A 15,324-nucleotide genomic window follows, 5' to 3' on the forward strand; every position below is an offset into this window, starting at 1 on the left:
ATATTTAGGATTGAGAGTTCATCTTGGTGGATTTTTCCTTTGATGAATATGAAGTGTCCTTCCTTATCTTTTTTGATGACTTTTAGTTGAAAATTGATTTCATTTGATATTAGAATGGCTACTCCAGCTTGCTTCTTCCAACCAATTTGCTTGGAAAGTTGTTTTCCAGCCTTTCACTCTGAGGTAGTGTCTGTCTTTGTCTCTGAGGTGTGTTTCCTGTAGGCAGCAGAATGCAGGGTCCTCGTTGCGTATCCAGTTTGTTAATCTCTGCCTTTTTATTGGGGAGTTGAGGCCATTGATGTTGAGAGATATTAAGGAATAGTGATTATTGCTTCCTGTTATATTCATATTTGGATATGAGGTTATGTTTGTGTGCTTTTCTTCTCTTTGTTTTGTTGCCAAGAAGATTAGTTTCTTGCTTCTTCTAGGGTATAGCTTGCCTCCTTATGTTGGGCTTTACCATATATTATCCTTTGTAGTGCTGAATTTGTAGAAAGATATTGTGTAAATTTGGTTTTGTCATGGAATATCTTGGTTTCTCCATCTATGTTAATTGAGAGTTTTGCAGGATACAGTAACCTGGGCTGGCATTTGTGTTCTCTTAGGGTCTGTATGACATCTGTCTAGGATCTTCTGGCTTTCATAGTTTCTGGCGAAAAGTCTGGTGTGATTCTTATAGGTCTGCCTTTATATGTTACTTGACCTTTTTCCCTTACTGCTTTTAATATTCTTTCTTTATTTTGTGCGTTTGGTGTTTTGACTATTATGTGACGGGAGGAGTTTTTTTCTGGTCCAATCTATTTGGAGTTCTGTAGGCTTCTTGTATGCCTATGGGTATCTCTTTCTTTAGGTTAGGGAAGTTTTCTTCTATGATTTTGTTGAAGATATTTACTGGTCCTTTGAGCTGGGAGTCTTCACTCTCTTCTATACCTATTATCCTTAGGTTTGATCTTCTCATTGAGTCCTGGATTTCCTGTATGTTTTGGACCAGTAGCTTTTTCTGCTTTACATTATCTTTGACAGTTGAGTCAATGATTTCTATGGAATCTTCTGCTCCTGAGTTTCTCTCTTCCATCTCTTGTATTCTGTTGGTGAAGCTTGTATCTACAGCTCCTTGTCTCTTCTTTTGGTTTTCTATATCCAGGGTTGTTTCCATGTGTTCTTTCTTGATTGCTTCTATTTCCATTTTTAATTCTTTCTACTGTTTGATTGTGTTTTCCTGGAATTCTTTCAGGGATTTTTGTGACTCCTCTCTATGGGCTTCTACTTGTTTATTTATGTTTTCCTGGAATTCTTTCAGGGATTTTTGCAATTCCTCTCTGTAGGCTTCTACTTGTTTATTAATGTTTTCCTGTGTTTCTCTAAGGGAGTTCTTCACGTCTTTCTTGAAGTCCTCCAGCATCATGATCAAATATGATTTTGAAACTAGATCTTGCTTTTCTGGTGTGTTTGGATATTCCATGTTTTTTTTGGTGGGAGAATTGGGCTCCGATGATGCCATGTAGTCTTGGTTTCTGTTGCTTGGGTTCCTGAGCTTGCCTCTCACCATCAGATTATCTCTAGTGTTACTTTGTTCTGCTATTTCTGACAGTGGGTAGACTGTCCTATAGCCTGTGTGTCAGGAGTGCTGTAGACCTGTTTTCCTGTTTTCTTTCAGCCATTTATGGGGGCAGAGTGTTCTGCTTTCGGGCGTGTAGTTTTTCCTCTGTACAGGTCTTCAGCTGTTCCTGTGGGCCTGTGTCTGGAGTTCACCAGGCAGGTCACTTGCAGCAGAAAAGTTGGTCTTACCTGTGGTCCTGAGGCTCAAGTTTGCTCGTGGGGTGTTGCTTATGAGCTCTCCGATGCGGCAGCAACCAGGAAGATCTGCGCTGCCCTTTCCGGGAGCTTCAGTGCACCAGGGTTCCAGATGGCGTTTGGTGTTTTCCTCTGGCGTCAGAGATGTGTGCAGAGTGCAGTCTCTTCTTGTTTCCCAGACGTGTCTGCCTCTCTGAAGGTTTAGCTCTCCCTCCCACGGGATTTGGGTGCAGAGAACTGTTTATCCGGTAGGTCCCTTCAGGTTCTGGCGGTGTCTCAGACGCACCGGTCCTGCTGCTCCTGGGCCCTCTTCTACGGGAACCCAGAGGCCGTATACAGTTTCCTCTTGGGCCAGGGATGTGGGCAGGCGTGGGCAGTGTTGGTGGTCTCTTCCGATCTGCAGCCTCAGGAGTGCCCACCTGACCAGGCGGTGAGGTCTCTCTCCCACAGGGTTTGGGAGCAGAGAACTGCTGTGGGCCGGGATCCGTGGGTTTGGGACTCCTCGTAAACACCGGAAGTGCCCGGTCCTAGAGGAATTTTGCCTCTGTGTGTCCTGAGTTCACCAGGCAGGTCTCTTGCAGCAGAAAAGTTGGTCTTACCTGTGGTCCTGAGGCTCAAGTTTGCTCGTGGGGTGCTGCCTACGAGCTCTCCGTGGCGGCAGCAACCAGGAAGCAAGACAACTCTTATAAGGGCAACAGTTAATCGAGGCTGGCTTACAAGTTCGGAGGTTTAGTCCATTACCACCAAGGCAGGAGCATGGCAGCACCCAGCAGGCGTGGTACAGGAGGAGCTGAGAGTTCTACATCTTCATCTGAAGGCTGGTAGCAGAATACTGGCTTCCAGGCAGGATGAGGACCTTAAAGCTCACACCCACAGAGACACATCTACTGTAACAAGGCCATACCTACTGATAGTGCTGCTCCCTGGCCAGGCATATACAAACCATCACATTCCACTCTGTAGCCCCCCATAGGCTTGTCCAAACATATAAGTCTATGGAGGCCATACCTAAACATAACATAATGCAAAATACATTTAGTCCAACTTCAAAAGTCCCCATAGTCTATAGCAGTCTCAACAATGTTAAAAGTCCAAAGTTGAACGTCTCTTCTGAGATTCATTCAATCCCTTAACTGTCCCCAGATTAAGACAGGATACCAGCCGGGCAAACTCTGCATCTCCGTGGCTGACGTCAAAGCCGTCTTCAGATCTCTAACTCCTTTTTCATCTTTGCTGATTGTAACAAACTTCTTTATCCTGGACTGGTTCCACTCCCTGTTAGCAGCTTCCCTCACAAGATAGCCCATAGCTCTGGCATCTCACACATCTCCAAGGCAACTTCAGTGTTACAGCTTCTGGTTTCAATGTCTTGGATCTACACATGATCTTCTGAGCTCCTCCAAGGGCCTGGTGTGACTTCTCCAGCTCTGTCCTCTGTAGCACTCTAAGCTCAGATTGATCCACTCCACTGCTGCTGCTGTTCTTGGTGATCATCCCATGGTATTGTTTGCTGGGGCTGAAATATGGCCCCCTTGTTCTATTACATTATAACTAGCTTTCTGATTTCCAAATCCTTTACTGCCAAAGCTTGGCTGTATTGGATCTTGCTCTGTAGATTAACTTTAAATTCAGAAATCTGCATGCCTGTCTCCTGGGATTATCACCATGCCTGGATTGAAATTTTTCTTCACCTGGAACTTGTTCTATCATAGACTGCTCTTGAACTCGAGATCTGCTTGGCTTTATCTCCTGGGATTAAACAGCAACAAGGCCACACCTTCTAATAGTGTCACTCCTTGGGCCAAGCATATACAAACGATCACAGGCATAAAGGTAGAGAATGAAAACTGAAGCATCAAATCCAGAAGTGTGTTCTGTTCATATTGATTAAAACACACAATGCTTATAGGGACACATGGGACATGTTATTGGTTTCTTACTACTTTTATTGTGGATGTAGTGCAAACATTTAATACACTATCAAGGTACAGGGCTTTCCTGATTTTATTAATAGTGTTTACAGTATAGGAAGCCATGCTCCAAATAAGCCCCTGTCACTGTATTTATAGTGGGTGTCCTAGCTAGGGTTAATATTGCTTGTTGGGAACACAAAGGTCTTTGTACTCACAGGTATCCAGGGAAAACAGGAACGTTAATCCTGCAGGGATATATCCTCAATAGGGGAGATAAATATCTGCATTCCATCCAGAAAGCTGAGAGTGGATATTGTTAATAACCTGGTTGACCCTTTTGCTAACTGTAGAGGAAGACCTCAACCACCTTTTGCAATAGAGACAGACCTCATCTAAGTTTTCCAGAATGATTATCACAGACTCTCCCTCCCTACACCATTATCTTTAGCTTCTGGAGTTAATAGAACCTATCTTTAGAGGAGACGCCATATGTATTTTATGATGTACTGCTGATCTCTATGCTATCAGAGACCACATTAGAATAATCCTCATGGTCCCATGCACTTTGTAAAGGAGTTTCTAAGCAGTCACACCTTAAGCTTTACTGTGCACCTGGAATTGGAAGATTGTTGCCTGGAAACCTAGAATGAGAATTATTGTTGCTTGAGAACTTTCCCCCAAATTGCACTGCGTTTTAAATATGCTGACAATGAACCACCAGGCACTAGGCTCCCTGAAGTCTGATCCAGGTTGATTAGTTCCATCTGAACTGAATTTTCAATCTCATCTTTTCATGGGTTTGCTTACCTGCCCGGACACCTACAGAGTTCTGCTCAACCGGTGTGATGAAATACTGTGGCAAAACCAACTTGAGGAGGAAAAACTTTGTTTATCCTTCCATAGGATTGCTCATCATTAAAGTAAGTCAGGACAGAACTCATACAGGGCAGGAACCAGAAGGCAGGAGCTGACGCAGAAGCCATGGAGGGGTGCTGCTTACAGGTTTGCATGTCATGGTTTGCTCAGCTTGTTCTCTTGTAGAACAGACCAAAGTTGGCACCACCCACATTGGGCTGGGCCCAATCTTATGGAGGAGGCATTACCTCAGTCAAAGTTTCCTCCTATCAGATGACTGTAGCTTGAGTCAAGTTGACAATAAAACCAGCACCGTATGCCAACCTAGAACAGTCTCAACCCCTTTCCCTTTCACACCAATTTCTTCACATCATGGCATCCATAGGGAATCTTGACATTTGTACAATGTAAGGTACACAAAGCGAGATAAGGGTTGTTTCAACCTAAGGCAACAGGACAAGAGGCTCTGCTGGTTCCAAAGATGGGGAATCATTACCTTCCCCATGCTACATGGGAAGCTCTGCTCAAGTCTCTTATCTATTTTGAACAGTAACAATCATGCCATTAAGTTCTCCAACTGTAATAGTACTGTTCAGACTTCTTTGTATTGCACTTTAGATTTAGGAACCGAACTGAGAGAGCTCTCAGTGATCATCTAATTTATAGACCCAAGTCTAGTAAGGTTAAATAGTTTATTCAACTAAAATGACTTGTCATTTTAAGGCCAATTTAAATGACTTGTCTTCTATGATGGCTGCCCAGTTCAAACCCCTGAGAAGTGAAAGTTTCATACCTAAAATGTATAGCCTATTTGTTCATATGCTATACAGAAAGGGGACTCAGAAAAAGCTCCAGTAGTTGTTTCAGCCTTAGCTTCCCTGTGTTGATGAAGTGATCAGGTACTGGATACAGGGGTTTTAGGGTAGGCTGATTTATAAACGCAGATACCTACTTACTGGTAACAAACAGCTAAAGGAAAGACACAATTAGATTGTTTACTCAATATAGTTTGTAATTTTTTCTATAAAGGGTGATAGTAAATACATGAAGTATGAATGTTTAGATGTACCATAACAAAGCCACTCTCTGGTTAGTTTATTTTTCCAATGTGTTCTACTATAAAAGTAACTTATGAGCACCGGTACAAACAACCCAATGACTGCATTTGGTTGGTGGCCTTCCTGATCTCTAATACTTGTTGTCAGGCAAATGGCTGATGGAGCTGACAGAAATAAATGTACTGCTGAATAAAACATTATTATTGCTAGCATTCTGTCTGAGCTCCACAGCAACAGCCAGGCATGCCTGACACTATAAAAGGAACAGCTTGTCTCCTCCTCACTCTCTCTTGCTCTTACCCTCTTCCCCCTCTGTCCCTTCCCTCCCCATTCTCCTCCTCCCTTCTCTCCACATACTCTACGCTTCTCTTTCTCTACTTCTCTTCTTTTTCCTCTCTCTCCTCTCTCTTAACCCCCACCCCCCCCCCCCCCCCCCCCCGCCAATAAACCTCCTCCAAGTGAGACCCTGTTGGTCTGGTGTGTTTTGTCCAGACCCGAGATGCGATTTCCATTCCAACAATTATTACCATTACTACTACTACTACTGCTGCTGCTGCTGCTGCTGCTGCTGCTGCTGCTGCTACTACTACTACTACTACTACTACTACTGATAGGATCTCTGCAGAGCCTTGGGTGTCCTGGAACTCCCCTGTAGACCAGGCTGGCCTTTAACTCCAGAGATCCGCCTGCCTCTGCTTTCAAGAATGCTGTGATTAAAGGTGTGCGCCACCATGCCGGGGCCTACACCCGGTGTTCTATTCATGTTCCAAGGGTTATGGTGCTGAATGGGACAGATAACAATCCCAGTCCTCTACTAAAACCTGATTAAATATTTTAAATACGGAAGTGGTATGTTTCAGATCTCTAGGTCACTCGTCCCTCTTAAGTTGTACAAAAGAAGCAGCATCCACACGTACAACCAAGTTCTGATATTCTTCCTCAGAGACAAACTGCACGTGAGCCGGAACGCCAGAACACTGAGAACCTAGTGAAAACACACCCACGTGCTCGGGTCTCCTCCCGCGGTGCAAGTTCTTTGAAATTTAACAGAGAAAAGTTGTCTTAGCATCAGTTCTTGCACTTTCGACATCAGCTTTTCGGCCATAAACCAAAGTAAAATACTTAAAGATGTTAAAAGAAATGACCAAAACCGATAATAACATTTTGATTGTATGTTTTGTTTCGATAGAGCATTTATTTGGTGTTTCTAGGTCTATCTTGATCACCTGAGCCTGTGTGGAAACCGCGACACCCCTGGCTTCCGCAGCTGGAGGGGCGTGGCGTCTGTGACGTCATCTGCAGGGGGCGCAGAAGACCGCGTTCCTTGGTTTTTCCTCGTGCAGCGTTGCTAACGCGGACTCTGAAGCTGATCCCAGCGGTGCAGCGGGCCGCTTTGCATTCATCTGGTTGTCAGCTCGCGTCCGGGTCTCACGGAGATGGCAGACGATCTGGGAGACGAGTGGTGGGAGAACCAGCCGGCCACGGCCGGCAGCCCAGGTAAGCGTTCGCCCGCCTCCCTCGTTCCTCCTCCCTCGTTCCTCCTCCCCAGGTACTCGCCACGGCTCCCTTGCCGGTGAGTGGCAGTCGCGTTGATCCGCCGGGAGGTGGGACTCGGAGCCGAGGGTGCACCAGGCGGCGCGGGAACTGGGGAAGGACAACATCCTGTCACACGTGAAATGAGAGTGACTCCGTCGTTTGCTCCTTCCTAAGCTCTGATTTTTTTATTTTTGCCTTTTTCTTGAGACTAGATAGCCCGTTTTTGTACAGGGGCAGTTTGGCGTAGTGGTCACCAGTAATCCCTGAACTAGGTTTTCAAATCACAGACTCTGATACTCTGACACACTCTTCTTTTCCCCCACGTGTAAAAAGAGTAATTCTGACTGTTCAGAAATTTTAAGTTACGAACGGAACTTAAAATTGTATAGAACAGGGCTGGAGAGATGGCTCAGTGGTTAAGAGCACTGACTGCTCTTCCCGAGGTCCTGAGTTCAATTCCCAGCATCCACATGGTGGCTCACAACCATCTGTAATGAGATCTGATGCCCTCTTCTGGTGTGTATGAAGACAGCTACAATGTACACGTATAAATAAAATAAATAAATCTTTAAACAAAAATTGTATAGCACAGCGCAACTTTTGGCGTGTGGTACATGTACATTAATATAGCCTGTTCTTTATCACATGTAGTTTGAGCCAGCAAGGGGCTTAACTCTGCTTTTCAGATAAGGAATGTTAATGTTCATTAACATGTTTGTTCACTTAGCTAGTTTGTTTCAGAAACAAAACTAGAATTAAGTTAAAACAGCTCTAACAGTTTTTGTTATGGTCCCGCTATGTGTACCCATTCTGGGTGCAGTCCGCGTTTTATTTTCAAGTAAAGTAGCATTAAGTAACAACCCCAGAGTGGTCTTGAACATTCCAAGTCCCATAAGACTTAACATGCAATAGCTACTTCTATTGTCACCGTCTCAAGTCACCCTCCAAGGATCCACCGCCCACCTGTCAATAGTTTTTGATGATAGGGTCAAAGTCAAATTTCCATTTATTTTGACCTCAGAGCCATCACATGAAAATAAACACCGATGGAGTTGACAAGTTTAGGCGATTTCGGTGTGAAACTGAAAGTTACAGCATGTGTTTTGTAATTTAAGGGGAAAAGAAGAGTGGAGTGTCAATCCAGTGGAGTGTGGGAGTCTGGATCTAGTTGAAAGTAGATTAGAGCTATTGAATAACTGTAGGGATGACAGAAGTAGGAAACTAAAAGTAAAGTAAAAACATGAAATGGCTTGACCTTGGGAATCTGTAGCTCTCAGACTCCACATCGTTTGAGGAGTGTTTCTCAAACGATTCAGTAGCTCATTCTGAGTCTTAGATGCCTCTTCCCACCATACAAGTAAGAAGAATGTTCAGAAATACCAGGAGACAGTGGGTAGCAATGCCAGTTTCCATGTGTTGAACTTTTATTGTCATCTAAATTCTTAAACTCTTAATTCTCCTGCCTCAGTCTACCTATTATGTCATGTATTGTTTTTTGGTCGCTTTATGAGTGCTAGATTGTTATTTTGTCTTCCTAAGTGTACAGAGAAGTAGTTATTTCTTATCCCTGTTGTATACAGGAGGAAACAGAAGCACCGAGATCTATGAGATTAGCTTGGGATTCTCCTGTTGAGTGAGGTAGTTCTCCTTCGCAGTCAAATGATCCGAAATCAGTCCGTGCTCTTGCTCTTGTATCTTGCATGATAATTATTAAGATCAAAAATGAAAATCCCATCTCTAAACAAACCCATTATTGATTTTAAAAGTTACATGATATGGGCACATTATTATCGAACATTGTCTGTTGACTCTCAGTCTGATTTTGTTCAGAACTAAATAAGCAGTTTTAACCGTATGCTTTATCTTTTTGTCAGTAATTGAGATGTAATCCTAATATGTGATTTATTTTCAAAGTTCAAAGAACACTGGGATTGTAAGCTCTGCTTTTCTCATCCTCTGCTTTATCCTTGAGGCTCAGAGTAGTGATTTCATTCATAGAGGGCATTCATTCAGTCTTTATTAGTAAACTGCTAATATTTCATACCCTTATCTTGGCTGGAGACCTTATGCCTCTGAAGATGCTTACCTTCGTGGAAGAGTTGTCAAAATCCTGTGCTGTACAATAGTGTCTAATTAATCTTTATTAAGTTTATTTTATTAATTTTAAGATGGGATTTTCCTTTGTAGCCCAGACTGCTGGCCTGAAATTTGAGGTCTTCCTGCTTAGGTCTCCTTGCTGCTAGTTATAAGTACGCACTACCATGCTCAACTGGACTTGGTGTTATAAATTGTGTTGTAAGGGGAATAAGTAGACTCCTGACTCGGAAATGAGGCTGTAATTCACATAGGTGACAGCTTCTGTAGCCCAGAGTGAATGCTCAATTCTTCTCATGATTGCAGAGAGGAGCATTATAGGCATTGTTCAAATCATCTTGCTTTATCGATGATAAATCTCCTCTGGAATGACTTGGCTGGGAGCACTAAGGACCTTTAAGTGAATAGTTTGTTTGTCTTGTTGTTTACCTTTTTGACCAAAGTTAGACTGTTTAATGTACAGGCATTGTACAGCACTGTGAAGCATCATCTGTGCTGTATGACTCAGGCTTAGAATATTTCCTGGAGATGCTGGCCGTACGCAGAGAACCAATTCAGAGCATGATGTTTTCAGGGTTATTTATTGAGCTCAGCCCAAATGTTGACACAGAATTAGAGAGAGAAAAACACCATCAGTTTACATTATTGGATATGTGTATTGGTGTGTTTAGTGAAAATCCAAATAACATGACAGAATGTTTAAGGGCAAAATTCAGGATGAATAAACAGAAGGGAAAGAAAAGAAAAAGACTATATTGTCAATCACAGTCTGTACTTGAAAACAACTAGATGGACCATCAAATAACAGAGAAAACTTGGTAGAATTCCCACAATTTTTACAAATATTAAGATGAATAATTCTTGACGACAGTTTATGAAAGCTTGAAAGTACAGCTGTATAGATCTTCCTCCAAACCATACATACATGTCCTGCTATAATTTTACAAGGTATCCATGAGTTTTATGAAAAATACCCCTAATAAATATGGAAGATCTTTCATTTCCTCTCCTGTTTAACAGTAATACATATCATTACTTTGTACTACAAATCCTTGGTTTTGTCTTTGTCTTGAGTAAGGATCTCACAGTCTAGCCCAGGTTGGTTTTGAATTAGATGTTTTTTGCTTCAGCATGCCCATTGCAGGGGCTATAGTCATGGGGCACTTTACCTTCGACCTGTTGATGATCTAACCATTTGTCATTGAGTACTTAGATGTTATACATTTTCTAAACATTTTACAAACATCTTGAAATGTAGTTTTCTCATTTTCATCAGCCTTCATAGACTGCTGGATGGAATTCTTGAGTTGCAAGTGTTGCTTTGAGATATTAGATGACGGTGTGGTTAAACATTCTGTTCTGAGTTCCTTGCTAGTCTAGTTCATACGATCCCAGAGGTTAGCAGACTTCTTTCCTTATACTCCTATAAACACCAGAACTTTACAGATCCAATTGTCGTGTTTTAATTAATCAGCTTTGAACTTTTAGTGTAAAAGTAGATATAAACGATAAATATGTAGACAAAGAATGTAACTATGCTCCAGTAAAACTTTATTAACAATGAGATTTGAGTTTTATGTAATATTTTTGTCATAAAATGGTCTTATTTTCATTTCTTTCCACATATATAATTATCACAATTATGCATAACCTACTTGTCACATGAGCTGCACTATTAGGCCAAATTCTGGCCTACTTAGCTTGCAGATGCTGCTCCCACCCAAACGCAGGCTTTCAGCTATATATTTCTCCGGAAAGAATTTGAACTATAACTCAGAGAAAACTGGCTTTTATTAGTTACCCTAGTATGTGGCCCACAGTTGTGTCGATACCAGACCAGTTACATTCTGATTAGAATTAGTTAGTATGATTTCAAAAGTTAAGAGTAGTAAGCCAGAGATCACCAAAGCTGAATGAATAAACAAACAATAGGACTCTAACAAAACCTGTCAGTTTTTAGGAGTTTCATTATTCATTCACTGGGAATTTTATCTATTTCTCAAAATTTATTACAGTGACTCCAGAGTCTTAGAATCGTTTCCTTTCGGCATTTAAACATTTCTAACCATTTCACTTGTGTATTTGGTGTACTTTGTCCATGTCCACTTCACCCTCGTTGCCTTGCCGGCTCTCATTCCCTTCCACCCCTGTTAAACACATTCTTCCCAGTGAGCTGCCCTTCCACTTGCAGTATAGCTTCTTCTAGTTCTCATTTTTGACCCTTCAAGATGGCCAAGTTTCTTCAGAAGGGTCATGCTGGCATGGCAGGACTCTTTGTTTCAGTTGCTTTGCATGTCAAACACTGTGTTGTTGAAATCCACATCATGCTCAGTTCTTAGCTACATTCTATGTTTTGCCCCAGATTTATCTTGGAGTGAGCCTGTGTTGTAACTGATAAAAACCGATTCTTTTGTTAAAATGGAGCATTTTGTAAGGCTTTCGCCTTACTGAGAGAACTTGATTATCATCTGAAAGTGAATTACTGCTGGTGATCACAAAAATGTCCATAATTATTTTAGTGTAACAACTAATAGATGTATGCAGTAAATACAGCAGCTGTTTTTCTTTATTTTAGATAGTTCCCCAACAATGATATAGAAAGACCAAGATTTATTTATTTAATCAAGCTTTACCATAATACCTGGGCAGACATTGATCTATTTTAATCTTCTAAGCTAATCTGGCTACCTCCCTGCTAAAAGCCGTGAGATACTTACATTTTAGTATTGGTCTGGCTCTCTGGGCTTCAGATGTATTTTCCCATGATCTTTCCTCTTGTTCTTCCCCTGGCTCGGTCTGTCTTATCCGCTCTCTCTCCCCCTCCTCTGGCTGGCAGAAGTCCTGCCTTATTTTCTCTTCTCTCCTCCATTGGCTGATCATCTATCTCTTATTGACATGGCAGAGAGTCAATGGTAAGTACTGTTTACACAGACTTGAGACAGGAACCTTTTGACATAAGTGTTACAGTGCTGTGTGCAAATTGAAACAAGTCATGAAAGCAGAGGGGACATCATTTAAGTAACACAGGATCATCTATACACAGCAAACAAAACCGGTTTCATGTCCTTTTTTTTTTTTTTTTTTTTTTTTTTAAACTTACTCATGAAATTATGCCATCTTGACATAAAACTTACTTAGGAAAGTCCTAGCATGGTAGAAAATGTTAAAAACTTCAATATACAGTGTATTTTGTGTTACTTTTCAAAGTAAAACTTTCCTGGCACTTTGTTTTCTATTAATAGTATATGTTTATTTTTTTCCTATTCAAAAAATTCTAGTTTATGTTGTTTTTATGTGTATGGATGTTTTACCTATATGTGTATTTATTCAGCATGTGTGCAGTACCCATGGAGGCCAGAAGAGGGTGTCAAGATCTCCTGGAACTGGAATTCCAGATGGTTGTGAGCAGCCATATGGGTGCTGTGAATCTTCTGGAAGAATAACCTGTGGTCTTAACTGTGGGGCTACCTCTCCAGTTTGCTATTTCATGGGGTGTCTGTGTGTTGCTGGGAATTGAACCCAGGGCCTTGTGAATGCTAGACAAGTGTTCTCTCTCTCCCAAAGCTGTAGCCTCAGATCTGTGTTGGCTGTAGGGTTTGGGGAGACAGTTTAACAGCTCAGACTGGCCTCGCTCATAATCCTCCGCCTTTGCCTCAGAGTGGTCAGGTTATAGGCACATGCCCAGCTTCTTTTCTGATTCCATATGATCTTTATTGTTTTTTCACTCTAGGCATTCCAATATTTTATCTTTCCATTAGCGTAATGAACGGTACCCAAGCATAACTGCTTCTTCCATCCCTCCCTTACTTCACCGCTGTCTGTAAGCCTAGTTTCTCACCCATGTCTTGATTGACTGGCCCTTCTGTAGCTCTTTTCTCGCCCTGAATGTGGTTGAGATGTAGTGTCACAGGCATGCTGCTGTGCATGCTCTTTATGTGTCTTGCTTTCGGTGTTAGAGCTTCTTCACCTTCATTGTAGTCTCTTTTCTATTCACTTCCTGCTTTCCTTTAACTTTGACTTTCCTGTTTTCCTCCCATAACTTGTTGATCCTCCTCTATGTCTCCCTCTGCCACTTGCCTGATGCTGTACACAGTTCCTCCTTAGCTCGCATCACAGTGCTTCCCAACCTCCTCCTCCTCCTCTCTCTCTCCCCATCCCTCTCCTTATTAAATGGCCCCCAGGGTGCTCTGTACTGGCATCGGTGTACAAATTGAAACAGACGACCTGAGTATAAGGAAGGTCAGTTCCTTTGCGTCTGCTCAGGGGCTCATTGTAGAAAGCTAGCTGAAGTGTACTGTTCAGCCAGGAGGATTCTTCCAGGCCCACGCCTCTCATGTTCAGTGATGAGTCGAAGAAATCACTGATGCCCCTCAAACCCTGAGGATTTATGAAATTGTGAAATGTGTGTATTCAAATATGCCTCATCTACAAACTGTCATCGCGCCACTGTGTCCACACTGACTCCTTTCTCTTGATTCAGTGACACAGCTCTGAGTGAGATTAAAAAACAAAACAAAACCATGACTGCACGTTATTGCCAAGGTTCTGTATGCATCCTGTGCTGACTGAGTGCAGTGTTACTGCAGGAGTTAGTGTCATCCTCCTGGGCTCCTGAGCCAAGCTTTTGTTGAATCTGACAATTTTTTTTTGTGTAACATTGAGAAAGGGGATGTGAATAAAGATGCCCTATGAGATGATAACTTATTGCTCTTTTTTTAAGTACCCAGAACAACGATTTATATTTCCCTCTAAAGTCTTAGTAGTAGTGACCATTGGTTCTCATATGCTCTGACTACTATAGAAAGCCCCAATGCTAATCTAAAGACTCATCTTACATGCCAGCAGTATGATTCTGTGACTTCATCTTTAGGAGAGGAAAGCTGCTACAAAAGTAGGAGAAGGGCTAAATGTTAGTAGTCAAGTATGCACACATTAATGGTTGTTAGGGTAGGCCACACCAAGGACATAATCAGCAATTACTAATTCTGTTGTTCCTTCCTCCTTGTAGCTAAGAATTTCTTTTCTTTCTCATAGTCATAAAGAAGTGATTGTTTTTAGACCTTACACTTTTGATTTTGTTGATGCCACTTTGGTAGAACTCATCCCACTTTTATGAAGCAAGTTAGAAATTCTTTTTTTTTTTTTTTCTATTCTTTTTTTTCGGAGCTGGGGACCGAACCCAGGGCCTTGCACTTACTAGGCAAGTGCTCTACCACTGAGCCAAATCCCCAACCCCAGAAATTCTTGCTAGTACATTTCGTAGGCATTGTGATTATGTGGTGAAGTTCTATAGAACGAAGGATTACTTCTGTGCTCACAAAAAGCTCTTGAGCTGTCGTGGAGTCCAGTCTTGGGTTGATGCTACAGTCCAGCCTTGAGTTAGGTTAAGAATGTCATGGGGAGTCCAGTGGCTTGCAGGTGTGACACGGTGTGTATATATGCTCACAGAGAGTTGAAAATTGTGCATGTGCTGTTTGTTCCTTTGAGCATGGCCTTCAGCAGGTCCATCAACCTGTGAGCCATAGGATAGCTTGCTGCTTTGCTATTTCCTTGACAGTTGGCCATTCCTCTCTGGCCCTCCATAGTGGTGATTGTAGCTTACCAGACCCTTCTGGAGATAAATCTTCCTAGAGACTATCTAGGCATAACTTACCTTTTCCCTTTTATGTGGAGGAAAGTGTTAGAAGTGACAGTTCTTATGATGTGTAATTTCTCGCAGTCATTTTGATGACTAGCCTTATCCATCGATCCCAGGGGTGTGTTGGTGGAAAGTCTGCTGATGCCTGTAGATTTGGGTTTAGGGATCCTTGTTGGAACTCTCTGCTTGCATACTCCCTTGATCTTGAATCAGACAACAGCAACAACAACAAAGACAAAAGATAGTTATTGGTACACTTAGGAAATAAATGGGCATTTTTCAAGGCATGTAGTTATTTTTGGGGGGAGTGACTTTTGAAAATATTAAGTTCTGGGGATCTATCATATTTAAGATAGTCAGTTTGAGGGAAGATATTTCAGGAAACTTTCTGCAAACTCCATTGTGTAAATGTACATTTGATCATAGTGTATAAATG

General features: G+C 42.0%; 2 protein-coding genes across 11 annotated transcripts in view; one reads left to right on the forward strand and one right to left on the reverse strand.

Moving 5' to 3' along the window:
* Window positions 1–6,906: 6,906 nt before the first annotated feature.
* Window positions 6,907–15,324, forward strand: part of Cmss1 (cms1 ribosomal small subunit homolog) — a 297,760-nt gene continuing 289,342 nt past the window's right edge. For 7 of the 8 annotated variants that reach the window (XM_087575871.1, XM_087575873.1, XM_087575875.1 and 4 more), the window contains exon 1: window positions 6,907–7,117. Coding sequence is in view for 2 of the 8 variants with exons in the window: in XM_087575869.1 (XP_087431995.1) it covers window positions 7,057–7,117 (61 nt within the window). In the remaining 6 variants the exon portion in view is untranslated. The remainder of the gene's footprint in view (window positions 7,118–15,324) is intronic. The other variant, NM_001013866.1, reaches the window with a different exon arrangement.
* Filip1l (filamin A interacting protein 1-like) overlaps window positions 9,813–15,324 on the reverse strand; it is a 239,441-nt gene continuing 233,929 nt past the window's right edge. For all 3 annotated transcript variants that reach the window (XM_087576328.1, XM_087576330.1, XM_087576331.1), the window contains one exon: window positions 9,813–15,091. In XM_087576328.1, the coding sequence (XP_087432454.1) occupies window positions 14,900–15,091 (192 nt within the window). In that variant the 3' untranslated portion in view covers window positions 9,813–14,899. The remainder of the gene's footprint in view (window positions 15,092–15,324) is intronic.

This window comes from Rattus norvegicus, chromosome 11, assembly GCF_021556685.1.
Source record: "Rattus norvegicus strain SHRSP/BbbUtx chromosome 11, alternate assembly SHRSP_T2T, whole genome shotgun sequence".
Lineage (NCBI taxonomy): Eukaryota > Metazoa > Chordata > Mammalia > Rodentia > Muridae > Rattus > Rattus norvegicus.